The sequence below is a fragment of the Podarcis bocagei genome, assembly GCF_964188305.1.
Source record: "Podarcis bocagei genome assembly, chromosome: 7".
NCBI lineage: Eukaryota > Metazoa > Chordata > Lepidosauria > Squamata > Lacertidae > Podarcis > Podarcis bocagei.
The window spans coordinates 89,953,995-89,973,709 of NC_138132.1; the positions used below are offsets into that span (position 1 = coordinate 89,953,995).

The 19,715-nt window shown below is 48.0% G+C and overlaps 1 protein-coding gene across 1 annotated transcript in view; it reads left to right on the forward strand.

The window, feature by feature from the left end:
* Window positions 1-1,050: 1,050 nt before the first annotated feature.
* Window positions 1,051-19,715, forward strand: part of TACR1 (tachykinin receptor 1) — a 56,774-nt gene continuing 38,109 nt past the window's right edge. The window contains exon 1 of the mRNA XM_081200988.1: window positions 1,051-1,710. Within this exon, the coding sequence (XP_081057114.1) occupies window positions 1,331-1,710 (380 nt within the window). The 5' untranslated portion in view covers window positions 1,051-1,330. The remainder of the gene's footprint in view (window positions 1,711-19,715) is intronic.

A 19,715-nucleotide genomic window follows, 5' to 3' on the forward strand; every position in this document is an offset into this window, starting at 1 on the left:
CTGCTGTATTTGACAGGTTTTTGCCTGGCTAGAATGAATTCTTGAACTCTGGTTATGCCGCTGGCCAGCCTAGATGGAGGAAAGATGAGGCAGTGGTGAGCGTGTGTCAGGGTTTTTTAAAAGCAGGTTTTCAAACAAATTCCCCATCAGATGCCCCAAAGCAGGAAAACAAACAAGAACCTCAAAGGCCCACAAAGCCTGCTCTGCTCCTTTGGCTTCCAGCCTCTGTCCGTGGTAGTTCTGCTCCACCATGCAGAGAGTATTCATTAATGGACCCGGAACCAGAACCAGAAGGACTTTAAGGGATTTTAGGAGGCTGCGATGCAACCTGCCCTGCCCAAAGTGCCAACCCCAGAGAAGAAAGTTTGGGCAGTTTGTCTGAAGCATTCTTAATACTGATATAATTTATGCAATCCTTGATTTAATTCTACCCTTATTTCGCTTTTGTGGATACTGCTGCTGACACGTCTGTCTGCCACTGAACCACTTAATAATCACACATGCCTAACCTGTCCAATGTTACCGCTATTTAACTGTGATTCCTACATTGCGGGGGCCCTTTGGGTTCCCTCCAGTTCTCCGATTTTTCAAACTGCACGTTATCAGCTTTTCAGCTGCACCCGTCCCACAGCTCCACATTTTGCACGCTAAAAGCAGCGTGGGTCTGCGTGTGTGTCAAACCAGCCAAGTCTAGGGACGGCAAATGGCTCTGCCTGCCTCTTCCCCCTCTGGCCCCCGGCCCCGCTCACCCTCGGCCCCCGGCAGGTTACCTAGAAAACATGTGGCTCTCCGTTGGCAAAAGATTCCCCATCGCGGGGTTGGACGGAGAGGCACTGCGGGGCGCCGAGAGTTAAGGCTGGACGGTCCTGGTTCAGGGGCCCCCGGGGGCCCTCACCGAGCAGACGCCTCCACTTTTGCCGCAACTGCATCCCCCGCGCGAGAGCGCGCCCGGCCGCCTGCGCGCCGCCTCCGCTGCCCACCTTCCCTGACGCGCCGCCGCCGCCGCTGCTGCCGGGCTATAAAAAGCCGCTTCACCGCCGCCACGCAGCCGGGCGCTCCACTCGGGCGGTGCGAGAGCCGAAGCGAGCCTCGACGGGGCGGCTCCCCGCAGGAGAGCTCCGTGCTGCCTGGCGCCGCGGAGAGCGAGGCGAGTGACCGGTTGCGGAGAACACCTGGGCCCCCTCCCGCTGCCCGACGGGCGCGGCAGCCTCTACGCAAACCCCGCGCAAGTTTCCGCGCGAGGGCCACAGCCGCCACCCCCCGCCCCGTCTGCTGCTGAGGCGGCCCCCATGCTGCTCCCGCTGGCGCTCCCCGAGTTAGCCTGAGGGCGATGGAGGGGACCCCCTCGAACGGCTCCAACGCCTCGACGAACGCCTCCCTCGACGAAAACCAGTTCGTGCAGCCGGGCTGGCAGGTCGCGCTCTGGGCGGTGGCGTACGCGCTGATCGTGCTGGTCTCGGTGGTGGGCAACCTGGTGGTGATGTGGATCATCCTGGCGCACAAGCGGATGCGCACCGTCACCAACTATTTCCTGGTCAACCTGGCCTTCGCCGAAGCCTCCATGGCTGCCTTCAACACCTTGGTCAATTTCACCTACGCCGTCCACAGCGTCTGGTACTACGGCCTCTTCTACTGCCGTTTCCAGAACTTCTTCCCGGTCGCCGCCGTCTTCTCCAGCATCTACTCCATGACGGCCATCGCCGTGGACAGGTGAGGAAGATACACCGGCGCGCGGGGGCTGAACGCTGGAACCTGGGTTCTGAGCGTCGGGATGCGATGGGAAGACGCACGTCGAAGCGGGAAGAGAGCCCGAAGAAACGTGCTAGGGAAAAACAGGGGAGGTGGCTGAAGAGCCTGGAGTGAAAAGTGAGAGGTTGGCCAGCTTGGGATCAAGTCCTGACAAAAGTTGGGGAGCTGGTTTGTTTGTTGCGTGCAGGGCACAGCCCTAGTGGAGAGTGTCCCTGAGCAAGTGCAGAGTGTATTTTCCCAGGTTGACTGACTGCCTCTCCCCCTGTTCCTTCCATGTTTAAAAAGGTCACCTGTCAGGACTTAGGAGAGGCCCTTCTGGATCAGAGGGTGCTTTTGGACTAGGGATAAAAAAACCTGAGGGTCAAATGTGGCCCTCCATGTCTCTCTGTTGGCCCAGGTGGCCTTTACCAGCCCCGCTTTTTAACTGCCTGGAAAGTGTTCTTGAACTCTGGTTGTGTTTCTTGCATGGCAAGACGGAAGATGGTGAGGCATATGCATGTGTATGATATAAGGAGAAAGTGGCTGATCACTCTTAGAAACAGTGCTGGACTAGAATGGAGCTCTGGGCTGACCCAGCAAAGCAGTTCTTGCTGCTGCTGCTGCTGCTGCTGCTGCTTTTTAGGTATTAGAATTTATTGGATTTCTTATGCGCCTTCTACAAGCAGTCTCAGCCTGACTTACAAATGGTGCAAAAACACAGAAGGTAAATAAAAACATCATGCTAAACAGCTTGCCTCAGGATGAAATGGATATAGATTGAATATGGATATGGTGTTTTCAAATCAACACTGACAAAGATTCAAAAGCCTTACATGCAGCAGAAAGGTAATGTTGGAAGCGCACATAAGAACATCCGAAGAGTCCCACCAGACCAGGCAAAAGCAAACCCGTTTTTAGTCTAGCATCCTCTTCTCACAGTGGACAACCAGATGTCCAGATGTGAAGCCTGCAAGCAGGACATGAGCACAACAGCACACGCACTTGCGATTCCCAGCTGCTGTTATTCAGAGACATATGAATCTCTGAGAGTGAAGGTAGAACCTAGTTATCATGGCTAGTTGCTGTTGAGAGCCTTGCCCTCCATGTATTTGTCTAAAGTCCACTCTTTGGGGTTCCATTCCTTTTATAATAATAATAATAATTTTATTATTTATACCCACCCATCTGGCTGGGTTTCCCCAGCCACTTTTGGGTCCTGCTGTACCACGGAGATATGGCTTCAAATCCCTCCCTGGTCTCACACATGCCTGGGGCAAACTAGAACCTCCCACATTCAGTTCCGCACCTGTGAAATGGAAACGTTTGCACCAGCAGGCTTTGTGTCATTGCCCTAAAATGAAGAAACCAAAGGCTGATCACATCATTTTGTACTCTTATGAGACTCAGCTGAGTCATTAAGAGTGACCAGAACATCTCTGGTTGGAATTTCACCTCAACCAAGAGCACACTTGGTGACTCTAGCTTCCTCTTTCAACCTCATCCCCCTGCCCCAATCTATAAGACTGATTTATACTATAGGATTGAAATAGTACAAGGAAAGTACGTCAAACACTTTAAAAAGCATTGCAAAAATGTGAGGTGTCTTTTAACCTTTCATCCGAGGAGCTCCAAGAGCCACATATGTTATGATTCCATTTTATCCTTGCAACAACCTTACAAAGTAGGCTAGACTAACAAATAGTGACTTGCACAATGCAAGCAAGGTGTCTATCCTGTGGCCCTCCATAAGTTATTGGACGCCAGCTCCCACCAGCCCTAGCCAGCATGGCCAGTGGGCATGGCTGATGTGAGCTGGAGTCCAACAACATCTGGACCAGTCACCAGCTGGACCACTCTGGCCACGTCCAAGAATATCACTGTGTTCAGTATACCCCACTGATTCTTGAAAATAACTCATCTTTTTGTTGTGGTGGTATTACTGTTTTAGTTTATGACTGCCCTTCACTTTGCAGACCCAGGGTGGGCTACAATGATTTAAAACACGGTATTAAAAAAAGGCACACCACACATTCCTATGGCAGTTTACTCGGAAGGAAGTCCCACTAGGCTCAGTGGTTCTTTAGCTGTGATTCTTGCACTGCAGAGTGCTGGATTAGATGCATGGGCGTAGCCAAGGGGTGGGGGAGGGCAATCAAAATCAATGCAAATCAATACAAATATGAGGTTCTGCGCCCCCCCCCCCACAAAAATCCTGGCTAGGCCCAGGATTAGATGACCCTTTGGACTATCCTCACCTTCCATCTGTTTCAGAAGAGCCTGAGAGAAAGAATCATAGAACTGTAGAGTTGGAGTGGTGGTGGCAGAATAGTACCTGCTGCCTTAATGAAAAGAATCCTCTTTAATAGCTCCCATGGGAAGAGAGTTGTTAGCCACCCATACATTGTAAACATCTCTCTGTAACCTGGTGGAATTCAAAGCTTTCTGTTTATCAGTGGTGAAGCTCTTCTTAGCTTTAGCATTATTCTTGCTTTTAATTTAAAAAAGGTCTCCACTTTCCAATATTCCTCACGTAAGAGGTTCTTGTGTGCATGCATATGTGCATTTTGAAGCACAATATCATTTTGTGAAATGAAAACCATTTGTTCTTGCAGAGCAGTAGCAGAATAGAATACACACTGCCCTTCACAATTGGAGCTAAATTGGAAAACAGTGTGGTTTCCCCGTTGACGACTATAAAACATTCCCAAGGTATAAAGTAAGGAATTCTCGTTATCTCTGGAAAAGATTCGTTTCTAGAGTTTTGCTCATTCCATTCTCCAAGTTAACTAGTTTTCACTTGGAGAGTTAATTGAAAAGGAGGCATGTTGTGTTGGAGAAGGCTCATCTGCAGTGTCATCAGAATGAGACAACAGAATTAGTCCTGATCTATGGATCCTATGTGGGATGTGTAAGAGAGTGGGTTGCCTTTGTGACACCAAATAGAAGCATTTAGATGGTTTCTGTATATGCCATAATTCTATGAAGATTCAGCAAATATGCAAAATACGGCCATTTTGGCTCCAGAAACTTGTATCCATGAACACGAGTCATATTCCTCCATGGATTGTGACTAACGTTAAACCTGCCCAGTTACAGATAAATAGTTCCCAATGAGATCTTTCCTTGGGCTGGTTTACTCATCCATATGCATATCTTGCTGTTCTGACACTTGCATCTGAAATACACATGAGCATGTGAAAAGTTTTGTTTTGTTTTAAGTCACTTTGGAGGGTATGAAAGTTCCTATTTGTGAGAACACATCTGCAACATTTGCATGTGCCAAGTCACTCCTTGATGGTAAAAGGGTAAAGGGGACCCCTGACAGTTAAGTCCAGTCGTGAATGACTGTGGGGTTGCGGCGCTCATCTCGCTTTACAGACCGAGGGAGCCGGTGTTTGTTCACAGACAGTTTTTCTGGGTCATGTGGCCAGCATGACTAAGCTGCTTCTGGTGCAACGGAACACCAAAACCAGAGCAGTGCACAGAAATGCCGTTTACCTTCTCACTGGAGCGGTACCTATTAATCTACTTGCACTTTTTGGCGTGCTTTCGAACTGCTAGGTGGGCAGGAGCTGGGACTGAGCAATGGGAGCTCACCCCATCGTGGGGATTCGAACTGCTGACGTTTTGATCGGCAAGCCCAAGGCTCAGTGGTTTAGACCACAGTGCCACCCGCGTCCCTCCACTTGATGGTAATAGGAATCAAATAATGATTATGCAGATGCAAGGCAGGTTTTTGTCACACACCGAGGTCTCATACTCGGGCATAAGGTGGCAACCGATAGCAAGGCGTCTGTTGCAGATCTTGGTGTGCTGGCTGAGAGAGAGAGGAGAAGAGTGGGGTGTGGAGGAGCAGAATGCAGAATAAGGGATAAAACAAGGGGGCAGGAGGTGAAGGGCTGTCTCCCTTCTCATACCCTTCTGATGAGATTTCATAGAAGTGCCAACTGATGGAATGCTGCATCCATGTCTAATTCTTTCTCCTCAAAGACTCCTTGCATTTCCCCTCCCCTCCCTTTCATAGTCCTTCAGCTTCCTAATTTAGCCAACAGAGAGTCCCAAATTATATTGTGTGGCTTGGAATAATTGTCTGAACGTTGTAATGATGGGCTGTGCTGGACTCAGCCTGATCTTTGTGTGTGTTGTGGAAACAAAGAACTTGCCAGGATGAGAAAGAAGAAGCCGACAGTGTGGTGCAGGGGAGATTTGGGCAATGACAACACATCGCACGGCCTTCCCCAGCCTGGTGCCCTCCAGATGTTTGGGAGTACAGCTCTCACCAGTCCCAGCCAGCACAGCTGTGCAAAATGCACATTACAGCAGAATTTACTGTTGGAGTAGCAGATGTACTTGTCAGCAGCAGTCAGCAAAGGCTTTGCTCCCAGATTTGGAAGGAAGACATGGAACAGGCCTGGCATTAGTTGAGGAATAAAACAAGCAAGATATGGGAGGTTCCTGATAGGAACTTCTGATCTCTCTCCCTCTCCCTCTCCCTCTCCCTCTCCTTTTCTTTCTGTGTCTCTCTTTAGAGCAGCCATGGGGGATTCTAATCAAAGCAGCAGTGCTGGGAGGGAGACTTTTAACCCATTCCCTCCTGCACCATTTCCCCAATCTAAATCATTTCCCCACCTCCGAAGCTGCTATCAGTCCTGCAACAGAAGAAAAAAAAATGCAGGCATGTTACAAGAACATGTATTCCTCCCCACCCCTGTGTAAATAACAAGGAATGGCAGAGGGGAGCAGGATTAAACACCCCCTTTATAAGAGCACAAGAACATCAGAAGAATTCTGCTGGGTCAGGCCAAAAGTAATAATAATAATTTATTATTTATACCCTGCCCATCTGGCTGGGTTTCCCCAGCCACTCTGGGCAGCTTCCAACAAAACATTAAAAATACAATAAAACATCAGACATTAAAAACTTCCCTAAACAGGGATGCCTTCAGTTCATATAAGTTGGCATTCTGTTCTTCCACTGGCCAACCTGAGGCATAGGAAAAGCCCCAGAGCAGGAGCTGAGTGCAGTTGCCTTCTGCCTTTGCCCTGGGAGGTGGGACAGGAAGATGCTCTGATGAAAACCGGAGCCTCTCCCCAGCTTTGCTTCTGTATTAAGATAAAAGGGGAGGAAAGTGGGGCAATCTACTCTGCCATGGTTGCTTTGGTCTTCTTGAGGACACAACTTTTTATTGACAAACTGCAAGAGAGAAGATCAGATGGGCTTAATGTGAAATCCCCCTTGGCCCTGAACTGTCCGTCTGCATCTCACCCACAAGCCCCGATGTCGTAATGCTTAAGGCCTAGATCCAAAGAACTGCAAAAAGGGGGATGTGGGCTGATGGGGGTCTCCTGTTTCTCAGGCAACCATCCTTCATGGCAAACTTTTGTTGAAACCAAGGGGAGTTTCTACACTGACTTTAGACTGGGAGGGGGAGGCTGCTGTTTGTGGAAAGGAAACAAATATGTGACAAAAATCCATTCATAATGCCCAGGCCCTCAAAATGTGCCAAAAATAGTTCTTTGGATGCCAGCCACAGCATTTGCATGGGGCTTGAGAGTGTTGGAATTGTTTCACGTTCTCTTCGTGATATTTTTGAAAGGCCAGTGGGTTAGCTCAGTATTATTCTCCCCACATTGCAGAGGGAAGAGGAAAAAGCCACGAGGAGAGTGACTTGCTTATTTGAGTTTGCAGCACAGGTGAGATTGGAAAGGAAGACTTAGCAGAGCATTCCTTCCGCTGCTCTGTTTCTCCACTGCCTGTCAAATCATATGCAACTTCTTATTTTGATCAGCTTTAAGCAGATAATATCTCTGAGCAGCCTTCACCAACTGAGACTCTCCAGAGGCTTTAGAGTAGACTATACTCCCTTTGGAGCTGTTACTCGCACAAAGCAGCAACGCGTGTGCAAAGGGGCTTTGTGTTTAGCCCTGTCTGTGAGGTTGTGAAGGGATAAGCTCTGCCTCCACAGTCAGAGGTGTGGGAAGAAAAACATATGAATCTCTGTGATCCACGTGTGCTGGGTAAATAACAAAAGAATTGGCAGGGTCAGTCTAGATTTAAAACATGTGGCTAAACTTCTGGGGACTAGTAGTAGAGTTTAATTTCAAAGTCAAGCTGCAGTATAGCATGGGAATTTAGGCTGTTAAACCTTTTGCATTTCCTGTCTCGTCCACTAGCAAAGTGCTTCTCCCTTTTTACTCCTCCTGCAATGAACAGACCACACACTCTTAAGCCAAAGGTCAGAGTCATGCATTTATCCAAGCAGCAGCAGCAAGGAGAACACAGGCAGAATACCCTTGGGTAGAAAATACAGAAAGATAGCTTCAAACAGGTGTTCTAAGCTTGGAGCTTAGCTTGGACACACCTTCCTCAGTCAGTTACATGGTGCAGAGAGAAACAGAGCAGAACCTCCAAGTGTCCCTATTTTCCAGGGACATCGCTGATTTAGAGAAGCCATCTCGGTTTCTGATTTGATCCCGGAATGTCCCACTTTTCCTTAGGACGTCCCTATTTTCACTGGAGGGTATGGAGTTATCTGACCCCCCCGAGCTGTATAGGGAAGTTTTAAAAAATGTTTAATGTTTTATTATGTTTTATATATGTTAGAAGCTACCCAGAATGCTGGGGCGACCCAGTAAGATGTGTGGGGTATAAATAGTAAAATTATCATTAAGGAATGAGATGTCCCTATTTTCATTGGAGAAATGTTGGAGGATATAGGAGACAGGGAACAGGAAGTGAAGGCTTGACTTCCTCCCTCATCGGAAAAAGAGGGGGTGTGACATAGCCAACTCTATGAATCTAACTCTGTGGTCTTAACCCTTTCGTGCACTAACTAACACTCATGCATAGTTATGTTTGAATGCAATTTCAAACAAGAGGCAGGAATGCTTCTGAACACCAGTTTCAGGGAACCACAAGTTGGGAAAGAGCTGCTGTATTCAGGTCCTGCTTGCAGGTTTCCCACAGGTTGGCAATGGTGAGAACAGGATGCTGGACTAGATGGGCCATTGGCCTGATCCAGTCGGCTCTACTTATGTTCTTAAACTGGGAGACTCTTCTATCTCTTTAGGTTCCTTCATGTGCTTTAAAACCATAGAAGAATAGAGCTCTAAATTGCACAGGGGGTTATCCTGAGATTTGTTTTTATGTATCTCTTTCAAAGATTTTTAGCCCACCTTCCTGGGCATGCTGCCCTCACGAGGAGTCTTGCAAGTCTCAAAACACAATTAGAAAATAACACACACACACACACACGCTAACAGCACAATTCAGCCAAAGACTCCCCACTTCAGAAGGGGGACTTGCACTGCCCAAGGGCAGGGCTAAATGTGCAGCCACTGTGTGTCTTCCCCCGACTGAGAGCTCTTCTGATGTTTAAACTACATCAGCCCCCGTGTCATGTGGACATGCTGGCTGGGGCTGATGGGGATTGTAGTCCAAAACTTCTAGAGGTCACTGGGTTGCAGAAAGCTCCTCTAAGGTCATGCTTAGAGGTTCTGTCATTGGTCGTGGGAAACATTTGCTGTTCCAGTTAGTAACTTAATTTTCTGGACAAACGCACCATGCAGATAAATATGCTCAGCGTACAAGACAACAAGCTCAAAGCTCACAACACTGACACATCCCAGCAAATGCAAGGATCAGAGGTTGCAAACTGCAAATCTGAAATTAGCGCTTGCATCAAAGGGAGAAGAATGTTTCCAATTTTGAGGTGCCCTAGAAGATTAACACCTCTCCCAATGACTCAGATGGGCAGACACACAACAGCTGTGTAAAAGCTGCTATGAAAATACCGAACCAGTATCAAAGACAACTGCATTTGCTACTCATCCACAGCAGGGAAAATGGCAAAGAAACACAGAATATCACATCACCGATGCTCTCCTAGTGCAAGTGATTAATCTCTGTCAATAGCAGCCATGTTTGTATTCTGAAAGCTTCTTGAAGTTTGAGCCAGGCAGTTGTTCTCTGGAATAATATTCCATCGCAGGGGGCTGGGTGATTTTGAGCTTTCAAAATGTACTCTTTCAAAATGATTTCCTATAATTCATGTCCCAAATAATGATGATGACAAGGTGAACAAATCCCCTGATGAGGACCAAAATTTTTCATTGAATTACTCCAACTTTTGAGAAGCATTTTCAAAGTAATTCTCTAAACAATGTTCTCTGATGCTCTACAAAAATGGCAATAGCATTGTTTTAAAAAATATCTTGATTTGCTTTAGGAATTATTGTGGTGCTGAGAGAGTAGCAGCTGTAAGTAGTGACGGCCTCTGGTGCTTCCAAATTTTCTTTTAAGCATACAAGCAGAGCTAGAAATTTATTAATGTTTCTTGGAACAAAAGTTCCTTGGCCAACCTTTCACAGGAACAAAATCAGGATCCGTCTGAGGAGAGACTCACCATCGGATGTTGTTTTTTAAGGGTGGGGAGGAATATGTGTTTATTTAGAAGATCAGGCAAAGCTGATCTTTAAAGCAACATTGGATCCCTCCCAAGCAAACATCAGCTCCTCTGTGCTCTTTTGTCTCCTTTAAAATTCCCAAACTGTTTCTGCCATCCCCTGAGGAAGCAGGGTTTGTGCCCAGGCTAGCAGCTAACAGCCATCAAAGCCACCAAGCAGATGGACCTGTGATCATCTTGTGAGGCCCTTCTTTGTGTGCTTCCTCCACAAGAGGTCCAAAGGGTGGCAGCACAAGAACTGGCCTCTTATGTGGTGAGCCCCATGGAGATTTGCACATTTCTTTATCCGTGGGGGTAAAGGTGGGGTTCCCCAGACTGGCAGAGCAAAAATCCCCTGTGATTCCCCTTCAGCTCCTCGTAAGCATCCCTTGTGCTACAACCCCGTCCTTCATCCCAGAAATGCAGGAGGTGTGCACCTTAGGAACTCGCAATGGTACTGTGTGTGTGTGTGTGTCGTGATAAATAGGTGGAAATACAGTATGCTGTTCATGTGCTTGAACTGATATGTTCTAATGAGTGTCTGAATCACTTCTCAACAAGATGTTTGGTCTGCTGTGAACATCTGTAAGGTCTCAGCTGGCTGCGCACAAGAGCTCCTCTGAATATCAAGTAAAGAATGAAGGTTTTCCATACCCAAATGGCAAACGCTTTGCAAAACAAGGCAGTACAATACAGGCTAACACCGCAGTTTAACTCTGGCGATTTCATAGGTCCGTTTCCTTTTGGCTTTGCTTTTTGGGATTAGCTGCCTGTCCTTCTGGGTTTCATGGTGCTCTGGAACCTGGTGGTATCCCAACCTAATGCCCTCCAGTGCTTTGTGGACTGCAACTCCCATCAGCCCCCAGCCAGCACAACCATATGATCTTGGTGCTGATGGGAGCATGGTCATGCTGGGGGGAGATGCCAGGTTCAGCCCCAGCATTTCCAGGTAGGGCTGGAAGAGACACTCACCTGAAATGCTGGAGAACAGCTGCGAGCCATTGTGCACAAGGGTGGTGGATTGTGCTGGATTAGTGGGCTGATGGTATAAGGCAGCTTAATTCTACTAAGCAACTGTCCACAGTGCAAAGAAGTTGTTCCTTTTGTCTGACCAGAATCTCATGAAAATCAGTTTCATCTGATGACCTGCACTGCAGGGGGTTGGATTTTGTAATTTTTTTAATAGACCTCTATCATGCTCCTCCAATTGTCTTTTTGACCCCCTCCCCGACCAAAAAGTTGCAAACGCTTTATCTTTTCCTTATACAGAAGGTTTACCAACCCCTATCTTGTTTTGGTGGCCCATTTCTGAACGCCCCAAAGCTCTAGGGCATCATTTTGGAGATAGATGGAGCACTGTGTAGGGAAAACTGGGCTTCCGAAGGGTATGTACTAAGGACCAAGGAAAGCAAAATGATGAGCTTTGGTGCCATTTCCAAGGTCTCATGCCTTAGAAGGACAACTAAGGATCACAGCTCCCAAGATGTCTCACAACATATAAAAAAGATAAAACAGATTCATTACAGAACTGCAAACCGTAAAACCACAATCAACAAAATGCTAAAACATCTAAAAACATTATAATGGCAGCAATAAAGCAGTATAAGCAGAAAGCCCATATAAATATAAATGCTACCAATAAATCCAATAAGTTTACAAACTGCAGCAGGAAAATGCAAACTTACTAAAATATCAAGTTGAAGGCACTTTTTTTTTTTTTTTGCAAAGTCTCTGGAGTCCATTTAAAAAACCATCAGTGTAGGGTCCACACATACCTGCCATGGGAAGGGGTTTCATAAACATGGGGACATGGCTGAAAATGAGCCAGTCTTCATGCCTGCCAATGCAATACTTTGAAAGAATCACAGAATTGTAGGGTTGAAAGGGCTACCAAGGGCCATCTAGTCCAGCCCCCTGCAATGCAGGAATCACAGCTAAATCATCCCTATCTGACCTCCCTGGTTGTGGGCTCTTGAGGAGTCACAGGGGGCAATCCTAAGGAGCAGGCAGGTTTGTTCAGGTACAGGCAGTCCTTTCAAATAATTTGTTTTGAGCTTAAAATTTTAAAAGCTTTTAAATTGGGCCCAGAAACAAACTGGCAACTAGTTCAACTCATGCCCAATAAATGTTATATACTCCAATTGCCTTCAAATGAACAGCTTCAGGTAGGCAGCCCCATGTAGAGACATAACACCAGTCTAATCTGGACATAATCAAGATTGTGGCAAGCTCTGCTTTTTCTCGATAAGGTTGCAAATCCGCCTAAGCAGATAAAAGGTCCTCCCAGCCCCTCCTGCGCTTCTACTGACAGTGCCAAGCCTAGGAATTGCTTGTCATATTGATGTTGCTGAGATTTTTAGCCCTCTGCTCAGCTAAAAAAGGCTCACAGTGAAGATTTAGACCCTTCAGAAGCCTTTGTTTGAACTCGCCTCCTTAGGAATCTTGACTTTGCAGCAATCTCCAGCACAACAGCATCTTTGACATCATGGGCTCAGTTTCAGCTGATGCAGCCTGAGGATGTGGACAAGGCGCCTCCCTCAAACTTAGCCCCTCTTGGTTTATTAAGGCATGTCTTTGGGGGGGGTGGCTGTCTGGGTCCAGGATCAACACATTCTTTTTTAAAAGTATCTTTATATTGCTTTTTCACATGTAATAAACAACAACAATAGCAAGTAAGTAGTCTTATTTCTTAGGAAACAAGCGTAACAGCAACTTAAAGGTGGGACTAAGTTTATGATAAATATTAAAGTTTCTAATGCAATAAGTGTCTCTCTAGGGCAGTGTTTCCCAACCACTGTTCCGCGGCACACTAGTGTGCCGCAAGATGTTGCCTGGTGTGCCGCGGGAAAAATTAAAAAATTCGAAAGATTTTTTTTTTTTAAAAAAGTCAAATTTTCGATTGGGGCGCCGTCACTAGATGACCCCTGGGGTTCCCTCCCTCCCTGCGCCTCCCTCCTCCTCCTCTGGGGAGGCCCTTCCTGGCTCTCGGCCAAGGCTTGGCGGCTGCCACTCACTCACTCGCTCGCCCACCCGTCCCTCCATCCCTGCACCCGGCCTCTCCCCCTCCGTCCCCGGCGCGGGGGCTGCCGGGATCCGTAGTCCCCTCGCCCTTGGGCTCCGCGCCCGCGCGGGGTGCGCGAACTACGTTTCCCAGCGTGGCCTGGCGGGCCGGGCGTTTTGTTTGAAGCGCTCTTCTCCCGGCCATGGAATGAGCGCAGCGGCGGCGGCTGGGCGGGCAGGGGCTCTTCCGCGCAGACCCCGCGCAGCCTGCCTGCGCCCCCGCGGAGATCGGGCGGCAGGATGGAGCCCGGGGATCCCCGCGGAGGCGGAGCGGCGGAGGCTGCCCCCCCAGGTAGGGCTGCGTCGGGGGGGGGGTTTATTTTTGCAATGCTGCATCCGTGCCGGAGGGGACGCATCGGACCGCGGGGAGACCCCTTGGCGGGCGTGCAAGGCAATGCATGCGTGCAGGCGTTGCATGGAGTGCAGTGCAATGCAATGGCAACGCGGCGCCCTGCATGCATGCATGCAACTTCCACCAGCGCTCCGGACTTGGCAGGTGAGGGGGGTCCCCAGTGGGCGGCAGAGAGAGCCGGGAGGGCGAAGGGGAGCCGGGGGGAGCAGCGCTGCTCCCCGAGCCGAGCCCGGGGGGAAACTTCGGCGTCGTTGCGCCGGGTGTTGGAAGCGGAGGCTGGCAGGGGCCCCTCACCTGCAAAACCTGGTTGCCTCTCATATATTTCGTGCATTGCATTCATCGCCCGCTTTCTCCTCCAAGGAGCTCCCGGGGGCGCGCCTGGTTCTCCCCGTGTTATCATCGCAACAACAGCCCTGCGAGGTGGGTCAGGCGAGTGGCCCAAGGGAGCACCTAGGGATTGTCCTGGCCAGGTGGGGTGATTTGAACCCTGCTCTCTGCCCGGTCTTCGTCCTCATTTAGCCCCCACGTGTGCATGACTGTGCATGACTGAGGTTTTCCTCCCTCGTCTTGGCTATGGTGTGAGTCTGTGCTGTTAATTAATGGGGTTCTGCCTTTGGAGAAGATGAGCCAGCCCTCAAGGAGGTGATTATGTAATTTGCTAGCAATTCATGTCCCTCCCGGCGTGACGCTGCGCGCTGACATCATGGGGCTGTAATGGTGGTGTGCCTCGAGATTTTTTTCATGAAACAAGTGTGCCTTTGCCCAAAAAAGGTTGGGAAACACTGCTCTAGGGTGGTGATTAAGTGTTGTGTCTCATATGGGAGATAAATGGATGCCAAGTGTTGCAAAAGAATAAAGTCAGGGCAGCCCCGTGGGATTCTTCTGCCTGAAGTGTGCTGCTTCACCTGGTCTTATGGGTGGGCTGGCCCTGGATCTTGCCTCTGACTGCCTTGACTGGACAGGTCAATTTCTCAACCAGAGCAGCAGGCTACACCTGAGAAGAACATGAGTCTGTCAACAGGCCTGTTATAGAAAGCCAACATTTAATGAGCAGCGACCAGCAAAAATTTCAGTATATCCTGATGAGTTACATGTTGACATCTTAAAAGATGTGTTGATTCAACCACCTTGAATCAACATTCAGCCACCTTGGACTTACTGGTTTGTGACAACTAATGCCCAGTCACAGGCTCCCCCTTTTTGGAGAAGGTGACTGAGAGGGTTGCGCCAGCACAGTTGCAAGCATTCTTGGCTGAAATTGATTACCTCAGGGTTCAGAGCAGATTATATTCAGAGCAGAAATAGTGACCACTCTGCAGAGCTGTTGTGAGATACCATCTACGAATCTCACACTGAACACACTAAAGCATAATGTCATTGCCACCTGATTATTACTGCATTTTTACACACAAAAAGGGGAGGTGACTATTTTCCTTAGACAAATGCAGGAAGCAGAAGCCTTCCCCCAGCTTTTGTTGAAGGAAACCAAGAGCGCTGTGTATGCCATCCAGCTTGGTTCTCTTTGGCCTTGAAGGGCCAGTGACAGATTGGTTTATTGCTCCCACTGGATTAGGGATCAGGGTATTTTGGGATCTTTCCTCTGTAGTGCTGCTTGGAAATGAGGAAGGACAAGGAAACATGCTAGTTGTGAGAAACAGTTTCCCCTCTTCATCTCTGGGGGTTCCAAGTGTCTCCAGAGCACTGGCTTGTCTCTTCTATGCCAGGGACAACTAGTGACCCTCTCACTCTGATGAGATCAAGGCTCTTCTCACCACCAGGCACCAGAGACATGCTCTTACATGCCACCCCAATCTCTGAGTAGTGAGAGAATCCAGCTACTTACCCAGTTCTGGTTTCCTTGGAATGAGGAAACTGTGGTTGTTTTTAGGATATATGGTTTTATTTACACACATATAAGGTGGAGGGACTCACAGCGATAACACCCCAACAGATCTTGCCTCTCCATTGGTCACAACTTTGGATCCAGCACAGAGCAAGCAGGTCTTTGTGTCTCCAGCTCCCAGCCTTCTTCCAGCTCATCCCCTTATACAGTGGTGCCCCGCAAGACGAATGCCTCGCAAGACGGAAAACTCGCTAGACGAAAGAGTTTTCCGTTTTGGAGGTGCTTCGCAAAACGAATTTCCTATGGGCTTGCTTCGCAAGACGACAATGTCTTGCGAGTTCCTGCTGGTTTTTTCCCCTCCCCCCCTTTTTCTAAGCCGCTAAGCCACTTATCAGCTGATCCGATCAGCAGATAAGCCGCTAAAAGCCGCTAATAGTGCTAATAGCGCTAATCCGCTAATCCGTCAATGGGCTTGCATCGCAAGACAAAAAACCGCTAGACGAAGAGAATCACAGAACAGATTCTTTTCGTCTTGCGAGGCACCACTGTACACAAACACCCCAGCTATTTTTCTCCTAGGTAGCAGCTGGAGGAGGAGGGTGGAGAAAAGGCCCATCACTTAGCCTTTAGGGCACCATCACTGACTCCTTTTGGAAATGAAGCATTGTCCAGACCCGTTAGATATTACTGAAATCTCCAAAACAAAACAGAAACATCAAATGATACATCCAACATATTCATACAATGTATTGTGCTGTCCAGCACAGGCCCAGAATCTTAGAAATAAAATACAACTCCAATAATTAAAAGGTGTCTCTCTCTCTCTCCCCTCTTCCAGCCTGCCTTCCCCTGCTTAAGGCTATGCAGATCTTGGAGAGCCATTGACATCCTTTTGTTCTGTGTGGGATTCAGAGAAAGAAAAGCCACCACCCTTTCAAGATGGCGGATTTGCAAGGCAACAGCCTCATCACATGATCAAAAGTTGCATTCAGGATAGAGCTAGAAAACAACCAACACATAATCAGTAACACTTTAAGGAGAAGGTGGGGAGGGGTGTTACTCAGAAGGGAGGGTGCGAATGGGAGATTGGCAGATAGCTGAGAGAGCCTCTTGACGACTCTTAACGACTGTAATAGGTCTTACAGGAAAAGGCAAGGGGTGGGAAGGTGAGAAATGGTTTAGTCATGTATAGTGAGATAAGAATCCAATGTCTTTGTTCAGTCCAGGTCTTTTCATGGTTTTAAGTTTGGTAATGAGTTGTAATTCAGCAGCTTCTCTTTCCAGTCTATTTCTGAAATTCCTTTGTAGTAAAACAGCTACTTTGAGATCTTGTATAGAATGTCCTGGGAGATTGAAGTGTTCTCCTACTGGTTTCTCTGTTCTGTGATTCTTGATGTCAGATTTATGTCCGTTTATTCTTTGGCGTAAGGTTTGGCCTGTTTGTCCAATATAGAGAGCTGAAGGACACTGTTGGCATTTGATGGCATACACAATGTTAGACGATGAGCAATTAAATAGTCCCGAGATGGTATGTGTGATGTTGTTGGGGCCAGTAATGGTGTTGTCCGGGTGTATGTGGCAGCAAAGTTGGCATCTGGGTTTATTGCAGGCTCTGGTGCCAGTGTCTGTGTTAAGTCTGGTTGTAGTATTATTGTGGGTTAGGAGTTGTTTAAGATTGGGTGGCTGTCTGTAGGCAATGAAAGGTCTTCCTCCCAGAGCTTGAGAAAGAGAACTGTCATTGTCCAGGAGAGGTTGTAGATCTCTGATGATGCGTTGTACTGTTTTAACTTGGGAGCTGTATGTGATGACTAGAGGTGTTCAGATCAACAGAGCCAGACTGATACCCAGAGAGAACTTGCTGCAAGACAGACCCAAAAAAGAAAATAACAGAACACCTCTAGTCATCACATACAGCTCCCAAGTTAAAACATAAATAAATAAGCATTTCCCCATATCTGTGTGAATTAAATTGTGTGAGATCAATACAGGCTCTCAAAGCAGCTATCTTATTACAAAAGAATTTCAGAAACAGACTTGAAAGGGAAGTTGCTGAATTACGGTACAACTTATCACTAAACCTAAACTGAAAACTATAGAGAGACCTGGTCTTAACAGAGATATTGGATTCCTGTCTCATTATATATGCTAATCATCTGCATACTATCCCTTGTTTTTTTCCTGTAGGACAAATTGCAATTGTTAACAGTCATCAACAGGTTTACCATACCCATTGAATCAATCACCCATCTCCTACTACCCTCCTGAGAAAAACCCCACCCCACCCTCCCACCTATATATAAGAGTCTGTTGACTTCTGTTGCAGTGTATCTGAAGAAGTGTACATGCACACGAAAGCTTATACCAAGAACAAACTTAGTTGGTCTCTAAGGTGCTACTGGACATTTACACACACACACACACACACACACACACCACACACACACACATATATATAGACTACATCAGACCAACACAGCTACCTACCTGAATTATACTTAACTGACCCTGTAGAAATGGCCCTCAGATGCGTCAATGTTCCCTTAGGACTCTTCTCTCCTAGTCAGAGCTTGCCAAATGACTCCTCTGACAGCTCCTCCATCAGTCACAGTTCTTTCACTGCCACCACCTGATTTCCATTCTTTTCACTCAAGTGTTTATAGCACCTCAACACTTTTTTACTCACCTCCAGGATATTTCCATTACCCCCTTTCTCTCCCACATATTCACCCTCCTCCACCTTCTCCCAGTAAAAGAAAGCACTTCTTCATGCTGCACAGACTATGGAACTCCCTCCCACAGGAGGCGGTGAGGGCTTTGGATGGCTTTAGAAGAGGATGAGACAAATCCCTGGAGGAGAGGGCCATCAATGGCTCCTAGCTAGGATGGCTCTGCTCTGCCTCCACAGCTTCAGTTCCCCCTGCAGGAGGCGAGAGTACTTGCATGCTCAGCTTCTCTTCTGGTTGGCCCCTGTGAGAACAAGATACTGGCCTAGATGGCCCATTGGCCTGATCCAGCGGGCTCTTCTTACGTTCTGAACCATTTCTTCATAGCACACACTCTTCCCTTTCTCCTCTCTATCACTCTTAATGCCCTTGTGTTCAGCCCCCCCAACCCGCAGTCTTCCAGATGCATCCTATCCACTCTGTGCCAGATGCTTCCTATCCACTCTGTGACCTTTTGTCCATCTCTCCTCCCGACTAGCTTGCTCATTGCACTCTTGCTTGATTTCTGACTCCTGACTTTCCAAGTGTTTCTGCTATGTTGTTTTAGCTTGTCAGCTCCTCAGGCCTCTTGGCTCTCCTTTGGTTCCCTGCTTGGGGACGCCCCCACACCCCACACCTCTGTGGCTTTTTCTCCCTGCCAGTTGGGCATGGATCCTTTGTCGCCATTGAGTCCGCCCCCACATTTCTGGGATGTGCAGTGCTCCACTTGGAGATGCTCTGCCCGCCCACTGGAGCTCTGAGGAGGCAGCAGCAGAAGAGAAGGATGTGAGTCATCATGGACCTTTTGGATGGAAGAAAAGGGAGCCGAGGAAAGAGAGGGTGCCCTTTTATTTCTCAAGCACCTATCATGAAAACATCTTGGGGGGATTAAAATAAGCCCCATTCACAAGACAATAACAATACAATAATTCCAGCTGCATTAACTGTCAGGACGAAAAGTAGCCTAAACGGTCAAAACAAATGGCTCACATCTGAAGCCTTGGATGGTTTTAAAAGAGGATTGGACAGACTCATGGAGGAGAAGGCTATCAGTGTCTGCTAGCCATGAGGCCTGTGTTCTGCCTCCATGGCCAGAGACAGTGAGGCTTCTGAATGCCAGTGGCTGGAAGCTGCAGGAGGAGACAGTGGCTCTGTGCTTGTGGGCTTCCCAGTGGGCTTCCCATCTGGTTGGCCCCTGAGAGAACAGGGTGCTGGGTGAGGTAGGCCATTGGCCTGATCCAGCAGGTGTTCTTATTTTATTAAAGGCCTCGGTAAACAATAAAAATATGCAAACGAAAGACAAATATGAAGGAGGAAAAACCAGAGGGGAAAAGTTAAGTCTTGAAGAACATTTCAAAAGGTGCAAGAGGAAACCTGAGGTTGAGAATCCCAGCAGGAGAGGCGGAAGAGGGCAGCAGAGGAGAAGGAAGGGTTGAAACTCAGAGTACATGTGAAAAGGGTCTAGGACAGTGTTTCCCAACCTTTTTGGGCAAAGGCACACTTGTTTGATGAAAAAAATCTCGAGGCACACCACCATTACAGCCCCGTGACGTCAGCGCGCAGCGTCACGCCGGGAGGGACGCACG